We start from the raw sequence: 19288 nt of genomic DNA, 5'->3' as shown, positions 1-19288 counted from the left end.
CTCTCTCTCTCTCTCTCTCTCTCTCTCTCTCTCTCTCTCATGCTGGGATTAAATGCATGCCCAATTTACCTATTTAGAAAAGGCCTTAGCATGTAGCCCAGTCTGGCCTGAACTCAGGGTTCTGCTGAGATTACAGACAGTAATCCCTAGTGTTGTGATTACAGGTGTGTACCGTCATACCAGACTGATTTGATTTCTTCCTTTAAAACAGTTTTTATTACTCAGCTGTCTAGAAACAATTTCAAGTTTTATACCAGAAAAAAATTACTTCAGATGTTAATTGACATGTTAGAGATTTTATTCAATGTAACTTTATTATAAAATGTTCTGGGTGGGAGAGATTTTGAGATAGTTTCACTGTGTGCCCTACACTGTTGATCCTCCTACTTCAGCCTCCTTAGTGCTGAGATTACAAGTATGGACTACCATGTCTGCCTAAAAATTGGCTCTTAAACCCTTTATTCATCAGAGTCAATTCAATTCCAAATACATAGGGAGTTGTGTGCACCTTAGTGATAGAGTGATGCCTAGTATGGTCAGAGCCCTGAGGTCCCCAACACTGCCAAAAAATTAAAAAACAAACAAAAAGCAAAAAGCTTTAAAAAAAGTAAAACAAAGAGACTAATAATAGAGTCTGTTATAGTTAACACAGAAGGTAGGGATATCAAGATGACTCAGTGGATAAAAGTTCAACTAGGGAACCGAGTTCAATCTTGGGAACCTATGTAGCAAAGGCTCCATACTGAGACTATCTAAAAAAAAATAGACTTCAATTTTCTTCTTTTGCAATTATTTTGTCTATGTTAGTGTTTGGCCTGCACGTGTATATATAAAGAAGCCAGAAGAAGCTGCTGGATCCCTTGGAACTTGGTATCCAGAGTTACAGATGGCTGTGTGCCACCATATGGGTGCCTGCAACTGAATTCAGGTCCTCTAGAAGAATAGGTGCTCATAACCACTGAGCCATCCATCCCTCTAGCCCAAGCCAATAGGCTTTGTGAACGAGACAATAATAGATACTACTACCAGATGCATGAATCTTAGGGCATTATACTTAGTGAAGGAAGCCAGAGCTGCCTGACTCTGCACTAGGGTTATGGATGATGACCTCTGTGTCCAGTGTTCTATAATGCTGGGAGTCCAAACTAAGGCCTCCATGCTTGTGTGGCAAGGACTTTACACACGGACCCACCATCCCAACCCTGAGTAGTGCACATTGAATCAGTTATCCCATATTGTCCTCTCCTATCTCCTACATGAATTGTCTACTTTAAAGGGGTGAGCCATGTGGTGCATTTTTTATGTAAAGCAATGTCTTAAGTTGGTTTGATCTCTTGATCCCCCTGCCTCAGCCTCCCAAGTGCTGAGATTATAGAGATGGGCCAGTACACACAGAAATAAAGTTAAACATTTAAAAGTAGGCCTTCCATAATTTCTGACTGAATTTGCCTAACATTTAGAATGGACAAATAGGGCTGGGCTGTAACTGGGTGGTAGAATACTTACCTAGAATTGATGAGGCCAGGTTTGATCCCTATCACTACAGAAAAGTAAAAAAGTAAAAAAAGGCCACATTGACAAACAGTGTAAGAAAACCAATATAGTTTTTGAATGAGAAAACCTACCAGAAATCAGGAATTTGCCATTAAAATATGGCTATCTTTAAGTAATTTAGTTCATATTACTTCCCTTGAGATAGTGTTCCCACTCCCTCAGCTTCCTTGCAGTGAATTGCTCTTTAAAACAGTACAGAAGACCTTCCGCTGATAAAGTGGCCTTTCTTCCACTTGTGTGCTATGAATACTCATCAGAGCTTTCAGTAGTTTCCACTATGAGAGAAGAGAGACAAATTCTTTTTTTTTTTTTTTTTTTTTTTTTTCAGAGCTGAGGACCGAACCCAGGGCCTTGCGCTTGTTAGGCAAGCGCTCTACCACTGAGCTAAATCCCCAACCCCTGAGAGACAAATTCTTTGCCCTTGCTAGATCAAGCATAGTTAGGGACTATGCTTACCTAGTTAGGTTACCTTGTTGTTTCTATTTTATTATTAGAGTTTATTATCCTTCTGATAATTAACATTTCACTGCTTGATAAATTAAGCATTGTGTATATACATTTTCAGGTTCAGAATATTTTGAAAATCTTTGCTATATTTCCAAAAGTTATGGCTCTAATAGTGGTTACATCATTATAAAGCAAATAAACATATCTGCCTCTTTGCAGGTTTTTCTATTGTGATAATGTCCATCTGGCCATATCTTCAAAAGGTTTGTGCATTTCAGTCTGTTTTTTGAACTAATAGTAGAGGTAACTCTAATGTTATTAAGTGTTGTCTAACGAGTGTCTTTAATATTCTGTAGTTTGATCTGTTTTAGAATAACTTAAAATAATAGTGCCTCAATGGCAGTATAAGTTGGCCATATGCTTTATTGTAAAAACAGAAACATTTAAAGCAGGAAAGGTGCTGTGCCAAGAAATAGACAACTGCCTGGAGAGTAGCAGACAGTGAAGGTGTGGTTACCGACTTACTCAGCTATATTCACATCTTGTCACTACCTCCCTAGGGAGGAGCAGCCCAAGCAGACAAGTGCATTCTTAAAATGTACAGATGATATTTCTAAGGAATAATTTCATGATTTCCCCGTGGAATTAATTTATGTTTTCAGGAAAACTTGTGAAAAGGATAGGCAATATAGCTATCTCTTGATATTCCTGGGAGATTGGTTTTTAGGTTCCCCCAAAGTGTACCAGAATGTCTGGATGTGCAAGTCTGTTACATAATGTGATGTAGTGTTTGCATATAGTATGTACACATTCAGATGTATGCTGTACTCATCTCTAGGTTACATATGATGCCTAGCACAATGCCCGCTATATAGTGGCTAAACTGCTCTGTCCTAGAACAGTGACAAGAAAAGAGAGTCTGTTCAGTTGAGTTCGTCCTTCATGCGTGAAGATCAGGACTTACACTGTCCTCTCCTGCACCTGAAATTCTTAGCCTCTTTGTGCCAACTTTGGTCTTAACACTGATTACTTAGCCTTAAATTCTCCCTATCTTTATCAGCTCACTCTTTGCTTACTGATTTCCCAGAGATCCATGTGTGTTAGGCTTTGGCTTATAGCAGATAAGTAGACAGCAATGTGTTTAACTTACTTTGGTGACACAGGCTCTGCAGGGCTGCACACAGTCATCCCAGCTCCTTTTTAGCTCCTCTCCTCTCCTTCCTTCCTGTGTCTGCCTTCCCCTCTCCCCCCTTTCTTCTTTCTATCTTTTGTTTACCCTTCACACTCTGCACTTCTCATGTTCTCCAGAAAGCTTTCTCTGGTTGTCATCACCCAGTTTGGGCCAGAAAACATGTGTATAGTTGTTCCTCCTCATCTTTGAAGCTGCATCCAAAAATTCAAGAAACCATGGCTTGGAAATATCACTCCCTAAACTGTACTGTATGGCAGCTGTGTTTGCATTGTAGTATGCATTATAAGTGATCAGAGATGACTTACACCTGTAGAGGTATGTGTAGTTGGTTTGCAAACATGTTCTATGTGAAGGGCTTGTGTATACACTCATTTTGGTGTCGTCTGGTGTCCTGGAGCCAATTCTGAGGACACAAAGGGATGACACCACTTCATATCTGTATCCTTAGTACTTACCATTAGTATGATGTTGGGTGTACAGTGATAAACTCCCCCATGATTGTTGCCTGTTCAGAAGTTCTCCACAGAAATACTAACCCACAAAGGTTCTGGTAAGAATGTAGGTCGTTCAGCCACTCTACAATACAGCCTGGATATTTGTCACAAGCTAAATATGGTTTTACTAAGTGAACTAGCAGCCATGTTCCCAGGTACTTAGTTCCCAGTGTCTGAGACTTACATGCGTGTACAAATCTGCCTTAGAATGTTTGTGACTACCAGAAGCCAAAGACTGCTGTTGTGTGATGACTCTCAGAGCATTCACTTCTCTCTGCAGATCGATCGGACAGCTGATGCGAGCTTTCTGGGCTGGGTTATTGCTTCATACAGTCTCGGCCAAATGGTAGCTTCACCTCTGTTTGGCTTATGGTCTAATTATAGACCAAGGAAAGAGCCCCTTATCGTCTCCATCTCCATTTCGGTGGCAGCCAACTGCCTATATGCATATGTCCACGTGCCAGCTGCTCATAATAAATACTACATGTTGATTGCTCGTGGAATGGTGGGATTTGGAGCAGGTAACTGTGTGTGCATGTGTTTGTGTGTGTTATGTCACATTCTTCCTGCTGTTAATAGCCATGTCTCCCTTCTCAGTCTTAGATCCCTGGTTCAGCAAACTCTGCCTGGCCATGTTCCTCCTCCTAATACGTGTATATTCACTGGTATTCACCCTCAGGGCACACATTAACTGCTACGTGTAGTGTGGAGCCTTCTCAGGCTTCTTGAATGCATGCTTTTCTATTTTTGGCCTTTTCTTGCCGTATTGTATTGGTTCCGTCTTTCCCCACCAGTTATAGTAAGGTTTTGGGTTTTTTTTTTTTTTTGCATTAGAAGTAGTAAATGATATTTTAAATGTTCTGTTCTTTGGTTCCTAGCAGAGTCTTTACTATAAAATAAGTGATCAATACATTTTTTTTTTTTGAGTCAGGGTTTCTCTGTATAGTCCTGGCTGTCCTGGAACTCACTCTGTAGACCAGGCTGGCCTCGAACTCAGAAATCTGACTGCCTCTGCCTCCCAAGTGCTGGGATTAAAGGCATGCGCCACCACTGCCCGGCGATCAATACATTTTGAAAACTTTTATTTTATTATGTATGTCTGAAAATTTGCAAGTGTGAGTACCCTCAGAGGCCAGCAGATGGCACTCAATTCCCCGGAGCTGGAATTACAAGTGCTTGTGAGGTGTCCCAAGTGGGTGCTAGGAACTGAGCTCAAGTGTGCTCCAAAGAGAGCAGTGTGAGTGCCTAACCACTGAGCCCTCTCCAGCCAAGAGTGTTTTACTTAAATTCTTAGTGCAGGTTTTCTGTTTCTGTATTATATATCTATGCAATTTGGGACACGTTTCCTTATAGCATAGCAGTCTGCCATTAATGTGCAGCTGCCTATTATTTGATAAGATCTTGGTATTGTATGTCATTTTACATTATCTAGAACTGTGTCTTTAGTCCTATGGGTGGCTTGTTTTATTTTGATTCTTGTTTTGTTGGTGGTTGGTTTTGAGACAAGGTCTCTCTGTATACCTAAGGCTGGCCTAGAACTCTATGTGGTCTAGGCTGACCTCTGTCTCCCAGTTGCTGGGATTACAGATGTGCACCCCCTAGCCTAGCTGCATTGTTTCTGTATCAGGGACAATACTGTGTTTCATTAGTTATGTTTGTTCAATCAAAATCTCACACATTTTGTTTGGTGGCGCAGAAGGGACCATGATATTCATTAGTATTTCTTGCTCTGGGTAAAGCCGGGTGAGGTAAGCGTTAGAGCTGAAGGCCGATTCTTTCCCTTTATTCTTTCTGTAGGAAATGTAGCTGTTGTCCGATCATACATTGCTGGTGCTACTTCCCTTCAGGAAAGAACAAACGCCATGGCTAATACGAGCACATGCCAAGCCCTGGGCTTTATTCTGGGTCCAGGTAGGTGGTTTTTATGTGACTATTTAAATTTGAATCAGGATAACCTTTGAGGTTCAAATTTAAATGTAATCTACGTGTAAGACTTTGTGGCTAAAGGGGAAAGGAGAGAAACTTTAAAAAGGAAGGAGGGAGCCAAGGAAGTAAGAGGGGTTAATATGAGCAGAGTACAGCGAGTGATACAGATACATAAAATACAACGAAACATTTTGTATGTTAACTAAAAATCATTATAATCATAAAAAAGATGAAGCACTAATCTCCCCAAATTGTGTGTGTGTGTGTGTGTGTGTGTGAGTGATTTTAACAGAACTTAGGGTTTTGTGCATGCTAGGCAGTCACTCCACCACTGAGCTATAGAATTAGCAGGGAGGGACAGTAGTGGTTTTTTTTTTTTTTTTTTGGTTTTTCAAGACAGGGTTTCTCTGTGTATCCCTGGCTATCCTGGAACTCACTCTGTAGACCCGGCTGGCCTCGAACTCAGAAATCCACCTGCCTCTGCCTCCCAAGTGCTGGGATTAAAGGTGTGCGCTACCACCGCCCGGCTGACAGTAATGTTTTTAATACACTACTATTTGCCTCAATACCAGAGCTCTTAGTTAAGTGTTGTTTGTCCATTTTACAAATGAACATGATCTCTGTCTCCTGGTATAGAAAGTCTATCTAGAATCTCCAAAGTAGGTGGGAAGTCTGGGGCTCAGAACTGATGTTCTGGTTGCTTTGAACTCGGTGCTATTGTGAGGACAGCATCTGCTTTTGTCCTCAGCTGAAGTTAGATCCCAGTTACTGACAGGGCCCATGGAAAATTGTCTCAAATAAGTTTCACCACAGATTTAATATTAAGTGATAGCAAATATATATAATTTAAAGACCACCTACACAGTAATATTAAAAATACTTGACTGGAAAAATGTTATGTTTCTTTCTTGTAATGAAGGTGATTAGTTCTAATTAGTTTAGCCAACAGGATTGCTCAGTGGCTCTTTACCTTTGCACTCACTGCCATACTTGGTGGACTGAGCTTCCTTCCTCAGTACCACACTGTGGAAGGACAGGTCAGACTCCAGCTGTTCACAGGCGCACCCTGGCAAGTACAAGCCCCCACCCTACATGCACATACAAACACAAATCAGTACAATTTAAAATTTATACTTTGCTTACTGAATAAATTGTAGCTTAACCTTCATATAGAGCATGAAGCTTTCGTTTTTCTATTTTTAGAGAAGTAGGTGTTGGGGTTTAGAGTGTCACTCGGTGGTAGGGTAGATACTTGGCATGCCTAAGCCCCCATTCTCAGCACTCCTTCTCCCCCACAGAAATGAAGACCACATTATAGATCCATGAAAATATCATAATAACTCCAATTATGTAAAATTAGTATATGCTAATAAAACTGAAAGATGAAGAGATGATGAATTGGTTTGTTATAATATGTCAATGCATACATCTGCCTCAAGTCTTTAATACTGTCTCCCAGCAGAGCCGCCTTAGATGTTTTTCCTACTTACTCCATCCTGCCTGAAATGTTAATGCTACATATTTATCACATATAATAATATATGTGCATATATATACATATGTATGTCTGTGATTTATATAAGAAAAGAATAAATTGTCTCCACTAACCAAGAGTCAGTTTTTTCCCTCCAGTTGAGATTCCTTAGTATATGTGGTAGCTCCTATGTGCTAGCAATCTGTGGAAAGCATCTTCTATAGCTTTTAGCTTTTGGCTCCCATGTCAAAACTTACTTGTGCGTATATTTCTTTATTAGTTTTTCAGACTTGCTTTGCACTCATTGGAGAAAAGGGTGTGACATGGGACATCATCAAACTGCAGATCAACATGTACACAGCACCAGTTTTACTTGCAGCCTTCCTGGGAATTCTAAACATTATTCTGATTCTTTTTATATTGAGGTAACTACATAGAAATGATAAGCTATGTTTGTAGATTCTAAAGGTTAACAAACCTTGTTATTACTGAAGGATAGTTATTCCTATGAAGTCTTTTTGTGTGTGTAGTGCTGGGGATTGAACCTTGGCCCTCAAACATGCTAAACAAGCCCTCTACCACTACTCTGTACCTTCCAAGCCCTAGTCCCCTTTATAAAGATGTACTTTTATGTTTTTAAGTGTTTGCCTACATGTATATATGTGCGCCACATGCATGCAGTGCCTTCAGGTCACCTTGAACTGGAGTGGCACAGTTAGGCTTCAGGAACCAAACCTGGGTCCTCTGCAAGAGCAGCAAGTGCTTTTAGCTGCCGAAGCTCCTCTCTAGCCATTTTTACTTTTTAATAGAGTGTCCTGCTAAGTTTTCTAATCCTGTGAGTACCAGGCAGACCTTCCATTTGCAATCTCCTGCATTAGCCTCCAGGTAGCTGAGATTACAGGCCTGAGCTGTGAGGCCTGGTCCTATGAGTTCTTTATGTTTTGCTCTCTATAGATGGGGTCAGTTTTTGATCAGTTAAAGCATGTTGTATTGGCAATCTCAGTAATAAGACAGATTAGGAACAAACACAATTAGGAAGATCTATTCTTGATTTATTAACTATAAGTTTCTAAGAATGGAAATGGTATTTCATTTTCTAAAACTAGTATCATTACTTTGTATTTCTTGTTTTTAGTTTTTAGAGAATGTCTTACTGTGTGGCCAAGGCTACTTGAGAACTTAGGTTTCTCTTGTGTTAGCCTCTGAAGTGTTGGAATTATAGGTGTATGTTACCAAATGTGGCATTGTTACATTAAATTTTCTTAGAGTGCTTCTTTCAATTTTCCAAAACCACTTATAGCTAATTTTTAAAACATTGAAAATTTCAAATATGTACTAAGGTAAATCATGTATACGTCTCAATAAATTTTGAAAACGTCTTATATGATGATATGTGGTCTTCCTGATCAGGAGAGTGAGGCCAGAGGATTACATGATCCCAGGTGTTTGATAGCTGGACAACAGGGCCTTTCCTCATCAACGCTCACACTAGAGATATAGCTCAACGCTATGGCTTACTTGTGCAGCATGTGTAAGGCCCTGTGCTTCACGCACAGTACTGAAAAAAAAAAGATATGTTTAGGATTACTGGTTATATTTATTAGTAAATCACTAATAACCCTATTTCTCAGAAGACAATAAGAGAAACTATGTCTGACTATGGAAAGTATAGAGTGTTGATAAGCAAACTGCTTCTGAATTATGGTCTTGTTAATACTTGTGCTGTTCTTTTTAAGAGAGCATCGTGTGGATGACTTGGGACGTCAGTGTAAGAGTGTGAATTTTCGAGAAGGTACTGTTAGCCTGTGTGGCACCACCTGAGTATCCTGATTCTGTTTGCTTGGTATTCACATGGCTTTTGCCCCTAAGCACAATACAGTGGGTGGCTGGGGTATATTTTCAAAGGTAAAAGAAATGTACATTAATTTACTTAAACAAACCTGTACCTTTCTGTTATGTGGTGTTTATGACTGGCAAGACTGAAGCCATTGCTAAAGATCACTTGTCTTTTTCAAAGAGCTGGTGTCCTAAAACCCTTGTATTCCTTGCCATGCTTCTGGTAACTCTGGTACAACTTCTGTCTCAAGCAGTTTTTGTTGTTGTTTTGAAACAGTCTCTCATTATGTAACTCAGGCTGACCTTGAAAATGACATGCTTGAGACCAGGCTGGCCTATGACTTGAGATCTTCTGCCTCAGCACTGAGGTCACAGTTGTACTACACCTGGCCCCCAGCAGTTCCCAGTACTTTAATCACAACAGTAGGCATTCTATTACTTTGTAAATGTGCATCTTCATCATTTATTTTGTGGTGTGTGGTGTACGCATGTGTATGTGTGCAGATGCGTTTGCCCATGTGGGTGCACACAGAGGTCAGAGGTCTATATTAGATATTTGCCTTGTTTGTGCTCTACCTTATCTTCTGAGTCAGAGTCCCTCACTGACCTAAGCTTGCCATTTTGGATAGAACGGTTTGTTAGTGAGCTCACAAAGTCCACCTGTCTCTGTCGCCAGTGCTGGGTTAGTAGTTCGAACTACCACACCTGTCTCTGTCACCAGTGCTGGGTTCACACCACCACACCTGAGTTTCCTGTGGACCTGGGGTCCTGAACTGAGATCTTCATGGTGGCACAGCAGACACTTCACCAGTCTTTCCAACCCAGTTCTTTATACCCAGCTGCAGGAAACTAACCACATATGTTGGAAATTTTACTCTGACTTGAGCAGCATTTATACTTGACTCAAAGAAGTCAAGACAGGCTCTGGGTAGTAACTAAGAATTAGAAAGGTGTTCCCCAGATAGGACGAGGGTCGGAAGAGCTAAGGACTGCTTCTGTGGAAGGATCCCAATGAAGGTGACAGTACTCTTGGTGTGACTGGAAAGAAAAGTCAGAAGTGACTCCTATAAATACTGTAGACCATTTCTAAACCTCCATTCTCCTGAGATAGAAAGGCAGGCACCATTACAGAAACTTACATTTGCTCTCTATGGCTTTCCCTGAAGAAAGCTATACTATGCTTCTCCCTTGCCAACACACACCACACACACTCACACGCACACAGTGTGTCTCTTCCTGTGTTATTTACGTCATCTGCACTGAGTAACAGCATGAGGAATAGATGTCCTTGGACTTATATGACTGTGTGTGTAACTTTGAAGCTGTGTTAGGAATCGTGAATACACGATTTAATCGCATAGTTCAAGGTGAGAAATTGTGCTTTGCCCTCTAACGTTACTGCCATGCAAAGATACAAATGATTTTTATTTTTGAGATGGGTTTTGTCATATGCTCAGGCTGGCCTTCAACTCATGATTCTGCTGCTTAAGCCTCCTGAGTACAGGGGCAACAGTGTATATCACCAACCCTTGCATTATCATAACTTTTAATTAATATATTCTTAGACAGTTTAATATATGTACACAACATATACTGACTACCCTCATTCCCACCCATCTCTGGTCTTCCTGCCACCCCTGCTCACCCCTTCTCCCCACAAGTCTAACATAACTTTTTTAATAACAGGGAAGTAAAATTAAACATTTTAAAATTATGTTTATTTTGTGTATATGACATGCTGTACTTCGGGAGTCTACTCCTGAAGAGAGACTCTACTCTCACCACACAGGTCAGGGGTCAAACTCCAGACCCTACTTGCTGGAAGGGCCTTTTGCCATTGAGCCGTCTTGCTGGTCCCAAAAGAAAGACTTTTACTAGCACTAATTTCATATAGTGTTGAAATTAAAAAAGCCATTGAAATGTACCAAAGAACTGGGAACTTGTTTAATGAAGTACTGGTAGAACTTAATAAAATCATTGTAAATTTAAATTTTAGATTAAGTAGAAAAATTGGTACCTGGAACTGAAAGCAAATGCATTTTTCATGAAGTCTACAAAATGCACACTTGGATTGGGAGATACCAATTGGAGAGACATAAGCTAGCCTGAGTAATTCTTGCAGACAGTGGACTCCAGTGTGCTTCCTGAAGAGTAGCCAAATTACTTTAAATACCATTGAAGACTCCTTACTCTCTGAGCCCTGTTCCCCCACTGCCACCCACCACCCCCTACCCGGCCCATCCGGCCTTGGTGTCCCAAGTCCTGGGATTACAGGTGTGAGCCAGCTAAGAATTTCCTATTACTTTACCATCATGTGAAAGTTAGATATATAGCTAATTCTGCTTTTCTCCTATTATTAGAAAATACAGATGAACTTCAGATTCCTGAAGGAAGTATTGATCAAGTTGCTGTTGTGGCTACCAATATTGTCTTTTTTGTGGTTTTGTTTATCTTTGCCGTTTATGAAACGTAAGTTTTATTCTATCTTTATTTAAATCAGATTACTTACTAATCCATGTTTCTCAATGCACTCTTAATTATGCACAGATTTTGTTTTTTAAAAACGTATGTAAGATCCAGGCAATGGTAGTGCACACATTTGATTTCAGCACTCAGGAGGAAAGACACGGGAGGTAACTGGCTTAAACATTTTTTTTAGATTTATTATTTATTTATTTATTTATTTATTTATTTATTTATTATATATGAATACACTGTAGCTGTCTTCAGACACACCAGAAGAGGGCATCAGATCTCATTACAGATGGTTGTGAGCCACCATGTGGTTGCTGGGATTTGAACTCAGGACCTCTGGAAGTGCAGTCAGTGCTCTTAACCGCTGAGCCATCTCTCCAGCCCTTTTATTTTTTTAAAATATGTTATGTGTTTTTCCTGCATGTATATATGCACACCATATGTATGCATGATGCCAGTGAAGGTCAGAAGAGAGCATCAGTCCTCTCTGAAAATGGAATCGTAGATGGTTGTGAACCACCATGTGGTGCTTAGAACCAAACCTGGGTCCTCTGTAAGAGCAGCTAGTTCTCTTAACCTCTGAGCTATCTTTTCAAACTGTTTTTGAAAAGTTGAATACAGTGGCATTAAGTATGGTCACAACTTTGTGAACCTATGACAAGAACCTTGCCATCATCTCAAACAAGCTGTTTATCTTTTCACAGTTACCTCCCTTGTCTTTCCCCAGCTCCTAATGACCTGTAAGGTACCTCATAGAAGTTACACCATGCAGCATTTTAGTTTTACACACCTCAGTTCATTGAGTGTGAGGTGTTGCGGGTTCTTCTTGTCACAGTGTATCAGATTTTCCTAACGTCTTATGGCAGGTGCCAGCTCCTTTAGCTGTCTGTTCATGTGCTGGTGAGAGCTTTGTTGGCACCATGCAGCGGTGGTGAGTGATGCTGCTGTGCAAGTGTCTGCTTGAGTTCTAGCCTTTTGTTCTTGGTTCTGCACCTGAGAGGAATGGCTAGGTACATGTTAACGGTGTAGCCCTTGGAGAAACCATGCATCTGCTCTCTGTATCAGCTCATCTGAATTCAAAGGTTAAGACACTATATTCATCTTTGTAATAAAACATTTAAAATATAAATTGTTTTGTTATCAGCCAACAGAAGATGGTATAATATAGAGATAGACTTGGCAAGGAAGGAGAAAGCCATATGAAGGCAGAGGTGCTCATAGGGAGGGAAAGAAACACAGTAAGTGCTACTGATAGAAAGAAAACTCTAATGATAGTGTAACAATGCGACATTACTGGTGACATGCACACTTTTAATAACGGGAAAAATCTAGAAAATACACTCCCAGCAAAACTGAAATACATTTCTGATTTTGAAAAAGGTGTCAATGTAAAATTTCCCTTTGTACAAGCTCCTTACAGGGAATAGTGGTCCCTCTGTAGACATAATGTTCCACAGAGAAGCCTGTCAGTCATCCAGAGTCCTATCCTTAAAGCTAAATCCTTAAAGCACCACCAAGAGTAAAGATCAGTTTCAACCATAGTGTAGCTATGAACCATTGCTGGGAGGAGGGTAGGGTTGTAATTGATTTATGTTGTCTTCTGTTTGCAAGCCTTCTTCAGTGTAACTGTGTTCCTTATTTAAATGGCCGCATATTCTTAAAGGTATTATTATTAATGTTTACATTAATAATTCTTAGTTAACAACTGCCTTTTAAATACACATGGCCTTCTCTTCTTAGAATCCTCACTCCATTAACGATGGACATGTATGCCTGGACCCAGGAGCAGGCTGTGCTCTATGATGGAATAATCCTTATTGCTTTTGGAGTTGAGGCTGTTCTTGTTTTCATGGGGGTTAAATTACTTTCCAAAAAGTAAGTTAAATGTTTTTACTTTACTTTAAATCTTCTTTGGAAAAAAAAAAGATACCGCCGGGCGGTGGTGGTGCACGCCTTTAATCCCAGCACTCGGGAGGCAGAAGCAGGTAGATTTCTGAGTTCGAGGCCAGCCTGGTCTACAGAGTGAGTTCCAGGAGAGCCAGGGCTACACAGAGAAACCCTGTCTCAAAAAACAAACAAAAAAAAAAAAAGAAAAAGAAAAACCAGATAACATGAAGCAGAGCTAATAAAGCCACTTCCAAGTTTTTTTCTCATGTGTTTGCTTTGTTTTTCCTGTTTTTGCTAAGATGGGGTATTAGTATATAGCCTTGGCTAGCCTGGAATTCACTGACTAGATCTATAGACCTGACTAGCCTGGGATTCATAGGTCAGCCTGCTTCTGCCTTTTGAGTGCAGGGATTAAGGGCATACACTACCATGCTTAGCTGTATTATAGTTCTTCAAAGTTTGCAAAACGATGTAAACTCTATTGAGCGTTACTTTTATATTTTTATATTCTATTGCACCACTTTAGTAAAGCAAATGCCTTACCAAGTAAATAACTGCATACTAATCTATTGTTATATCATTTTTAATGTATATTACTAAAAGTGTTTTTCAAAAACCATTGTCTTGCTATATTAAATGAATAAGTTTGGAAAATTCTGGTTATTAAAGCCTCTATTGATGGCTGAGACAATAGGACCATGAGTCTCTACACGCTACATATTGAGACCATGTCTCAAAGAACAGACTGAATTTACATAGATTGTGTGCGTGTGTGTTTTGTGTTATTGAGGCAGGATCTCATATACCCTGGCTAACCTTGAATTCCTGATTCTCCTGCATCTACTGCCCAGGCACTGGGATTATAGGATTTTAGAACTTCTAATCAGGTCTTCAGCTTATAAACAACATATTTTCTTTTTTCTTTTTTTTTTTTTTTGGTTTTTCGAGACAGGGTTTCTCTGTGTAGCCCTGGCTGTCCTGGAACTCACTCTGTAGACCAGGCTAGCCTCGAACTCTCGAACTCAGAAATCCGCCTGCCTCTGCCTCCCAAGTGCTGGGATTAAAGGCGTGCGCCACCACCGCCCGGCCATCAACATATTTTCACTGTACCAAATACAATTACTATTTCTCAAAGTTATCTGACCATATAACTTTTTGTATATGTGGTGCTAGGAGTTGAACTTGGGGCCTCAAATATGCTAGACAAATGTTTAACACTATATTCCCAGCCCCTAAGTAACTCTTTTAAAAGAATAATTTTCTGAAAGTAACTATTACAAACCCAGTGTGTGAGGAATACGGGAATGCATGTATAAATTGAGTTCTGTCATGTAGTTTGTTTTTCTCTCTGAGTGCTGGGAATTGAACCCAGGCATCATGCATGCTAGGCAAGCAGTCTACCACTGAGCTATATATCCCCAGCATGTCTTACAGCTGAACACCAGTTATTAGCTCATGGACAGCTTTAATGGTATATTCTTAAACTACTGGTTGAAAATGAGCATAAGCATAAATAGGTATGATTATTTCTGATACTGGCTGAGTCTCTTTCCCCTAATAGTTACTGACAAGCTCTACTTTCTATAGGAAAAGATAAATACATTTATCTTCTAGAATTTCATCCCCCTAATCTGAAATCAGCAGTTTATTAGATAAGTCTATTTTTTTTCTAAGACAGTCTCACTGTGTAGCTCAGGCTGGCTGTAACTCCCTACCACCTTCTGCCCTGTTATCTGGATGCTGGGGCTACAGTGTACACTTCCATGCCTGGTGCTGGCTGCTTTTAGTGGGGTATTTTATATAGCATTACAATAATTCATAAATATAATAAACTGTATAACAATGTCACTTACATTTTTTTAGTTATAGTAATCAAATTGTGTATTCACATTTCATTTCAAAATCAGTTTCTGTTTCACAGGATTGGCGAACGTGCTATTCTCCTGGGAGGATTTGTGGTCGTATGGGTCGGCTTCTTTATCTTGTTACCCTGGGGAAATCAGTTTCCCAAAATACAGTGGGAAGGTATGGTGACTTCAATTCTTTAGCACCAGCTCCTACATTCTTTAGAAGTAGCAAGTGATACCTTGCCCTATTTTTATTTTACAGATTTACACAACAGCTCAACCCCTAATACTACATTTGGGGAAATTATTATTGATCTTTGGAATTCTCCAAGAGAAGATCACAGTGAACAGCCAACTGGGTGTCCAATTGAACAGGCCTGGTGCCTATACACCCCAGTGATTCATCTGGCCCAGTTCCTGATAGCTGCTGTGCTAGTTGGAATAGGCTATCCAGCCTGCAGTGTCATGTCCTATACATTATACTCAAAAATTCTAGGACCCAAACCTCAGGTAACCCAGCACTGCAGCTGAGAATTATAGTCTCCACATTTCCTTTTGCTATAGTTCTTACACAAGCTGGCTTAGTAGGCTTTGGGGGAGGGGTAGAATTTTAGACAGGCTCAGGGACTTGAGCTCACTCATTCCTTGCAGGTCTGAACTTAGGTTCTACCTCTGTCTGCATCCCTCCACAAATTTGTAATGTGTTTGGTAAGAATTATCTGGTGAAAGATTAACATTGCTAAATCAGAACTCAGATGTCAAAATAATTTTCATTGAAAAAAATCTCTGCACTTTAAATTTCTAAAACTCATTCTTAAGTAGACAGAAGAAAACCAAAATTGGCAGCCAAATTGGATTTAGACAATTACAAAGAATGAAAACATAATAGTCTTATACGGTTGTGCTACACTGAGATCTATCTGTATTTTAAGTTTAACTGTTTTGTGGTGCTAGGATTGGATCCAAGGCTTCGTACATGTTAGGCTAGTGCTCTACCACTGAGCTAAAGGCCTGCTTTAAAATTAATTTCTAAGTAGGAATGTCAGGGGACGAGCTGGGCATGATTATACACATCTTAGCACTCAGGAGGCCAAGGCTGGAAAATCACTCCAAGTTCAAGACCAACCTGTTTTACATAGTGAGGTCCAGGACAGCCAGGGCTATATATTGAGATTTAGTCTCAAAAATAAACAACATAAAGACACACACACACACACACAAAATCCATAGGCTAGAAATATAGCTCAACAGTACAGCCTTTATCCTGGAATGAGTGACATCCTAGGTTTGATCCCCACACGTGCACACACACATGCTCACACACCAAGTAACTTCTGTATTCATTATATAAAATTAAAAATATATAGATGCAATGTGAGTAAGTTTTGATAGAGGACATAACTATTAAGTGTTTTAATGAAGTCAGGCTCCATTTTCAGCCTCTTCTTTATGACTATGTAATGGGTTTATGCAATTAAGGGGTCTATCATGGATTCTTTAAGAGGTTTACTTAGAGTGAAATGCTGTACTTCATTTTATATATAATCACATATTCATAATCGTATTGTTTATTTTCTGTATGTTTCAAACTCTTCTTTTTAATGGCAGTTATTTATGTACTTTTGAAGACTTATTTTATGTATATGAGTACACTGTAGTTATCTTCAGACACACCAGAAGAGGGCATCAGATCCCATTACAGATGGTTGTGAGCCACCATGTAGTTGCTAGGAATTGAACTCAGGACCTCTGGAAGAGCAGCCGCTGAGCCATCTCTCCAGCCCCTCCCCTACTCCCCCCCCCCCTTTGGTGGCAGATATTCAAATGGCTCCAAATTATCTTACTCTTTAAAAATTATACTGAGCTGGCTATCTGACACATGCTTATAATTCTAGCATTTCTGAGGCAGAAGCAGGAAGATCTCAAATTTCAGACCAGCCAATTCTCCCTGGTGACTCTTAGGCAAACCTAGACTATACAGTAAGATCATCTTTAAAAGGCAAACTAAGGGAATGGAGACATGGCTCAGTGTGCTTACTGCTCTTCTAGAGAACTGGAGTTGAAGTCCTAGCAGCCATATCAGGTGGCTTGTGTGACCTGTGACTCCAGCTGAAAGCGATCTAATACCTTCTTCAGACCACCACAACTGCCTGTACACACACACACACACACACACACACACACACACACACACACACACACGTCTACTACCAGCACTCCCTGGCCCAGAACTCAGTATATAGGCTAGGCTGGTTGCTGCCTGGGGGAACCCAAGGGCTCTGCTTGTCTCTGAACTTGCCAGCTCTGGGGTTCCAAGCACATGCTACCATGCTTCATTTTGTTGTTCTTAGTATTTGTTGAGCATCCACACAATGCATTTTTATCATATTTACCCTATTCCCACCCCAGACCTCCCAGATGCACCTCCACACGCTCAGCTTAATTTCAGTTTTGGGGACTGAACTCGGGCATTTGAACTTAAGAGAAACACTACCAATTCACTGAGCCGCTTCTTCAGCCCAGATCAGCTGAGACAGGGTCCTGTCACGAAGCCTGAACTGGTGATCCTCCTGCCTCTACTTCCATGTGCTAGGCTACAGGCCTATAGCACCATACCGTTTATTTGCTGTATTCAGAGACATTTCAAAGAGGAGAGGAGGTAGTTGATTGTAAGCTTGTTTTTATTTTGCAATAACTGAACCTGAATTAATCTGTTGTCCTGTCTTTCCCACCACAGGGTATATACATGGGCTGGTTAACCACTTCTGGAAGTGCAGCACGGATTCTTGGGCCTGTGTTCATCAGCCATGTGTACACTTACTTGGGCCCACGATGGGCAGTCAGCCTTGTGTGTGGAATAGTAGTGCTCACCATCTTGCTAATAGGAGCCGTTTACAAAAGACTCATTGCTTTTTCTGTCAGATACGGGAGGATCCAGGAGTAAGTTAGCAGTCTGTGCTGGGTACTTGCTGCCTACTGTCTTCACCTCAACAGTGAGTAACTTGACTTTGAATGGTAGATGTATAAAAACATTCTGGCTCAAAATCTCCTTATCAAAGGTGAACTATTTTTCATATCATACCTTACTGGAGTCCCATGAACTCAACAGTGAATGGATAATGGTCTGTAGGTATGAAACTATACTCAATGTGAACTACAGGGCTCTGTCTAAAGCACTGGAATATGCAATGGAACTGGACAAAATTCTGTATTAAACTAGAGTACATTTAGTCTAAACAATGTTTTTTTTTTTTTTTTTTTTTAACCAGTGGTGGTGCACACCTTTAATCCCAGCACTTGGGAGGCAGAGGCAGGAGGATTTCTGAGTTCGAGGCCAGCCTGGTCTACAGAGTGAGTTCCAGGACAGCCAGAGCTATACAGAGAAACCTTGTCTCGAAAAACCAAAAAACATAACAAAACAAAAACAAACAAAAAACCAAAAACCCATAATGTTTCGTTTTTTAAACTAAACAAAAATATTTTTTCATTAAAGGTTTTTTTTTTTTTTAATGAAAATGCATTATTCAGCTTCCTAATGAAATAAAACTGAGCCTTAAATTGTTACAGCCTGCCCACAACCAGATTAGGCTTTAGTTTTTCTTTCCTGCCCAGGGTGAATCTATTCTATTACCTCCCCCTCAACACTTGTAATCCAAACATTGTAACTGTCTATTTTGATTTTGACTCTAACCTATGAGCAAGAGTAATGCTAATGTCTGAGGAGTAAAAAGGTTAAAGAGACAAGGTGGTCTTTACTACCTTTAGAAGGACTACCTTCTTTCAAGCGCTAGTAAATTCATATTAGAAACGTAAGTTAAATGTGTTTTTTAAAAAATATGGTATTAATAGCAAGTGGATTCCTAAAATTACTATTTTTCAAGTCCTTTAAACTCTAGTGCAAACTCTGACCTTTTAATGCCCCTTGTCAGTAATGACAGAGAACAGCTGTTTGCAACCTGTCTGTAGACCCATTCACAGCAGCAGAACTGCAGTTGGACCATGGATGCTCTGACGTCTCAAATGATCGGGTGGGGACTTGTAACAGAATGGCCAAAGGTGACTAATCAAACTACATAATTTCTACCTCTGTGTGAATGGAATACTGGAATGTGTATGGGACTCTCTGCAAAACATGCGAAGTGTTTTCCTGTTTTGT

At 40.1% G+C, this 19288-nt stretch overlaps 1 protein-coding gene across 2 annotated transcripts in view; it reads left to right on the top strand.

Moving 5' to 3' along the window:
• Mfsd8 (major facilitator superfamily domain containing 8) overlaps nucleotides 1-18365 on the top strand; it is a 26870-nt gene extending 8505 nt beyond the window's left edge. Inside the window, exons 3-12 of one of the 2 annotated variants that reach the window (XM_028762881.1) lie at nucleotides 2221-2264; nucleotides 3968-4208; nucleotides 5485-5598; nucleotides 7368-7512; nucleotides 8824-8879; nucleotides 11284-11392; nucleotides 13139-13273; nucleotides 15207-15310; nucleotides 15395-15642; nucleotides 17870-18365. In XM_028762881.1, coding sequence (XP_028618714.1) covers nucleotides 2221-2264; nucleotides 3968-4208; nucleotides 5485-5598; nucleotides 7368-7512; nucleotides 8824-8879; nucleotides 11284-11392; nucleotides 13139-13273; nucleotides 15207-15310; nucleotides 15395-15642; nucleotides 17870-18076 — 1403 coding nt within the window. In that variant the 3' untranslated portion in view covers nucleotides 18077-18365. The remainder of the gene's footprint in view (nucleotides 1-2220; nucleotides 2265-3967; nucleotides 4209-5484; nucleotides 5599-7367; nucleotides 7513-8823; nucleotides 8880-11283; nucleotides 11393-13138; nucleotides 13274-15206; nucleotides 15311-15394; nucleotides 15643-17869) is intronic. The other variant, XM_028762890.1, reaches the window with a different exon arrangement.
• The last annotated feature ends 923 nt before the right edge of the window (nucleotides 18366-19288 follow it).

Source organism: Grammomys surdaster, unplaced genomic scaffold, assembly GCF_004785775.1.
Source record: "Grammomys surdaster isolate TR1022 unplaced genomic scaffold, NIH_TR_1.0 62, whole genome shotgun sequence".
NCBI lineage: Eukaryota > Metazoa > Chordata > Mammalia > Rodentia > Muridae > Grammomys > Grammomys surdaster.
This window is presented reverse-complemented; position numbering and strand designations above follow the sequence as displayed.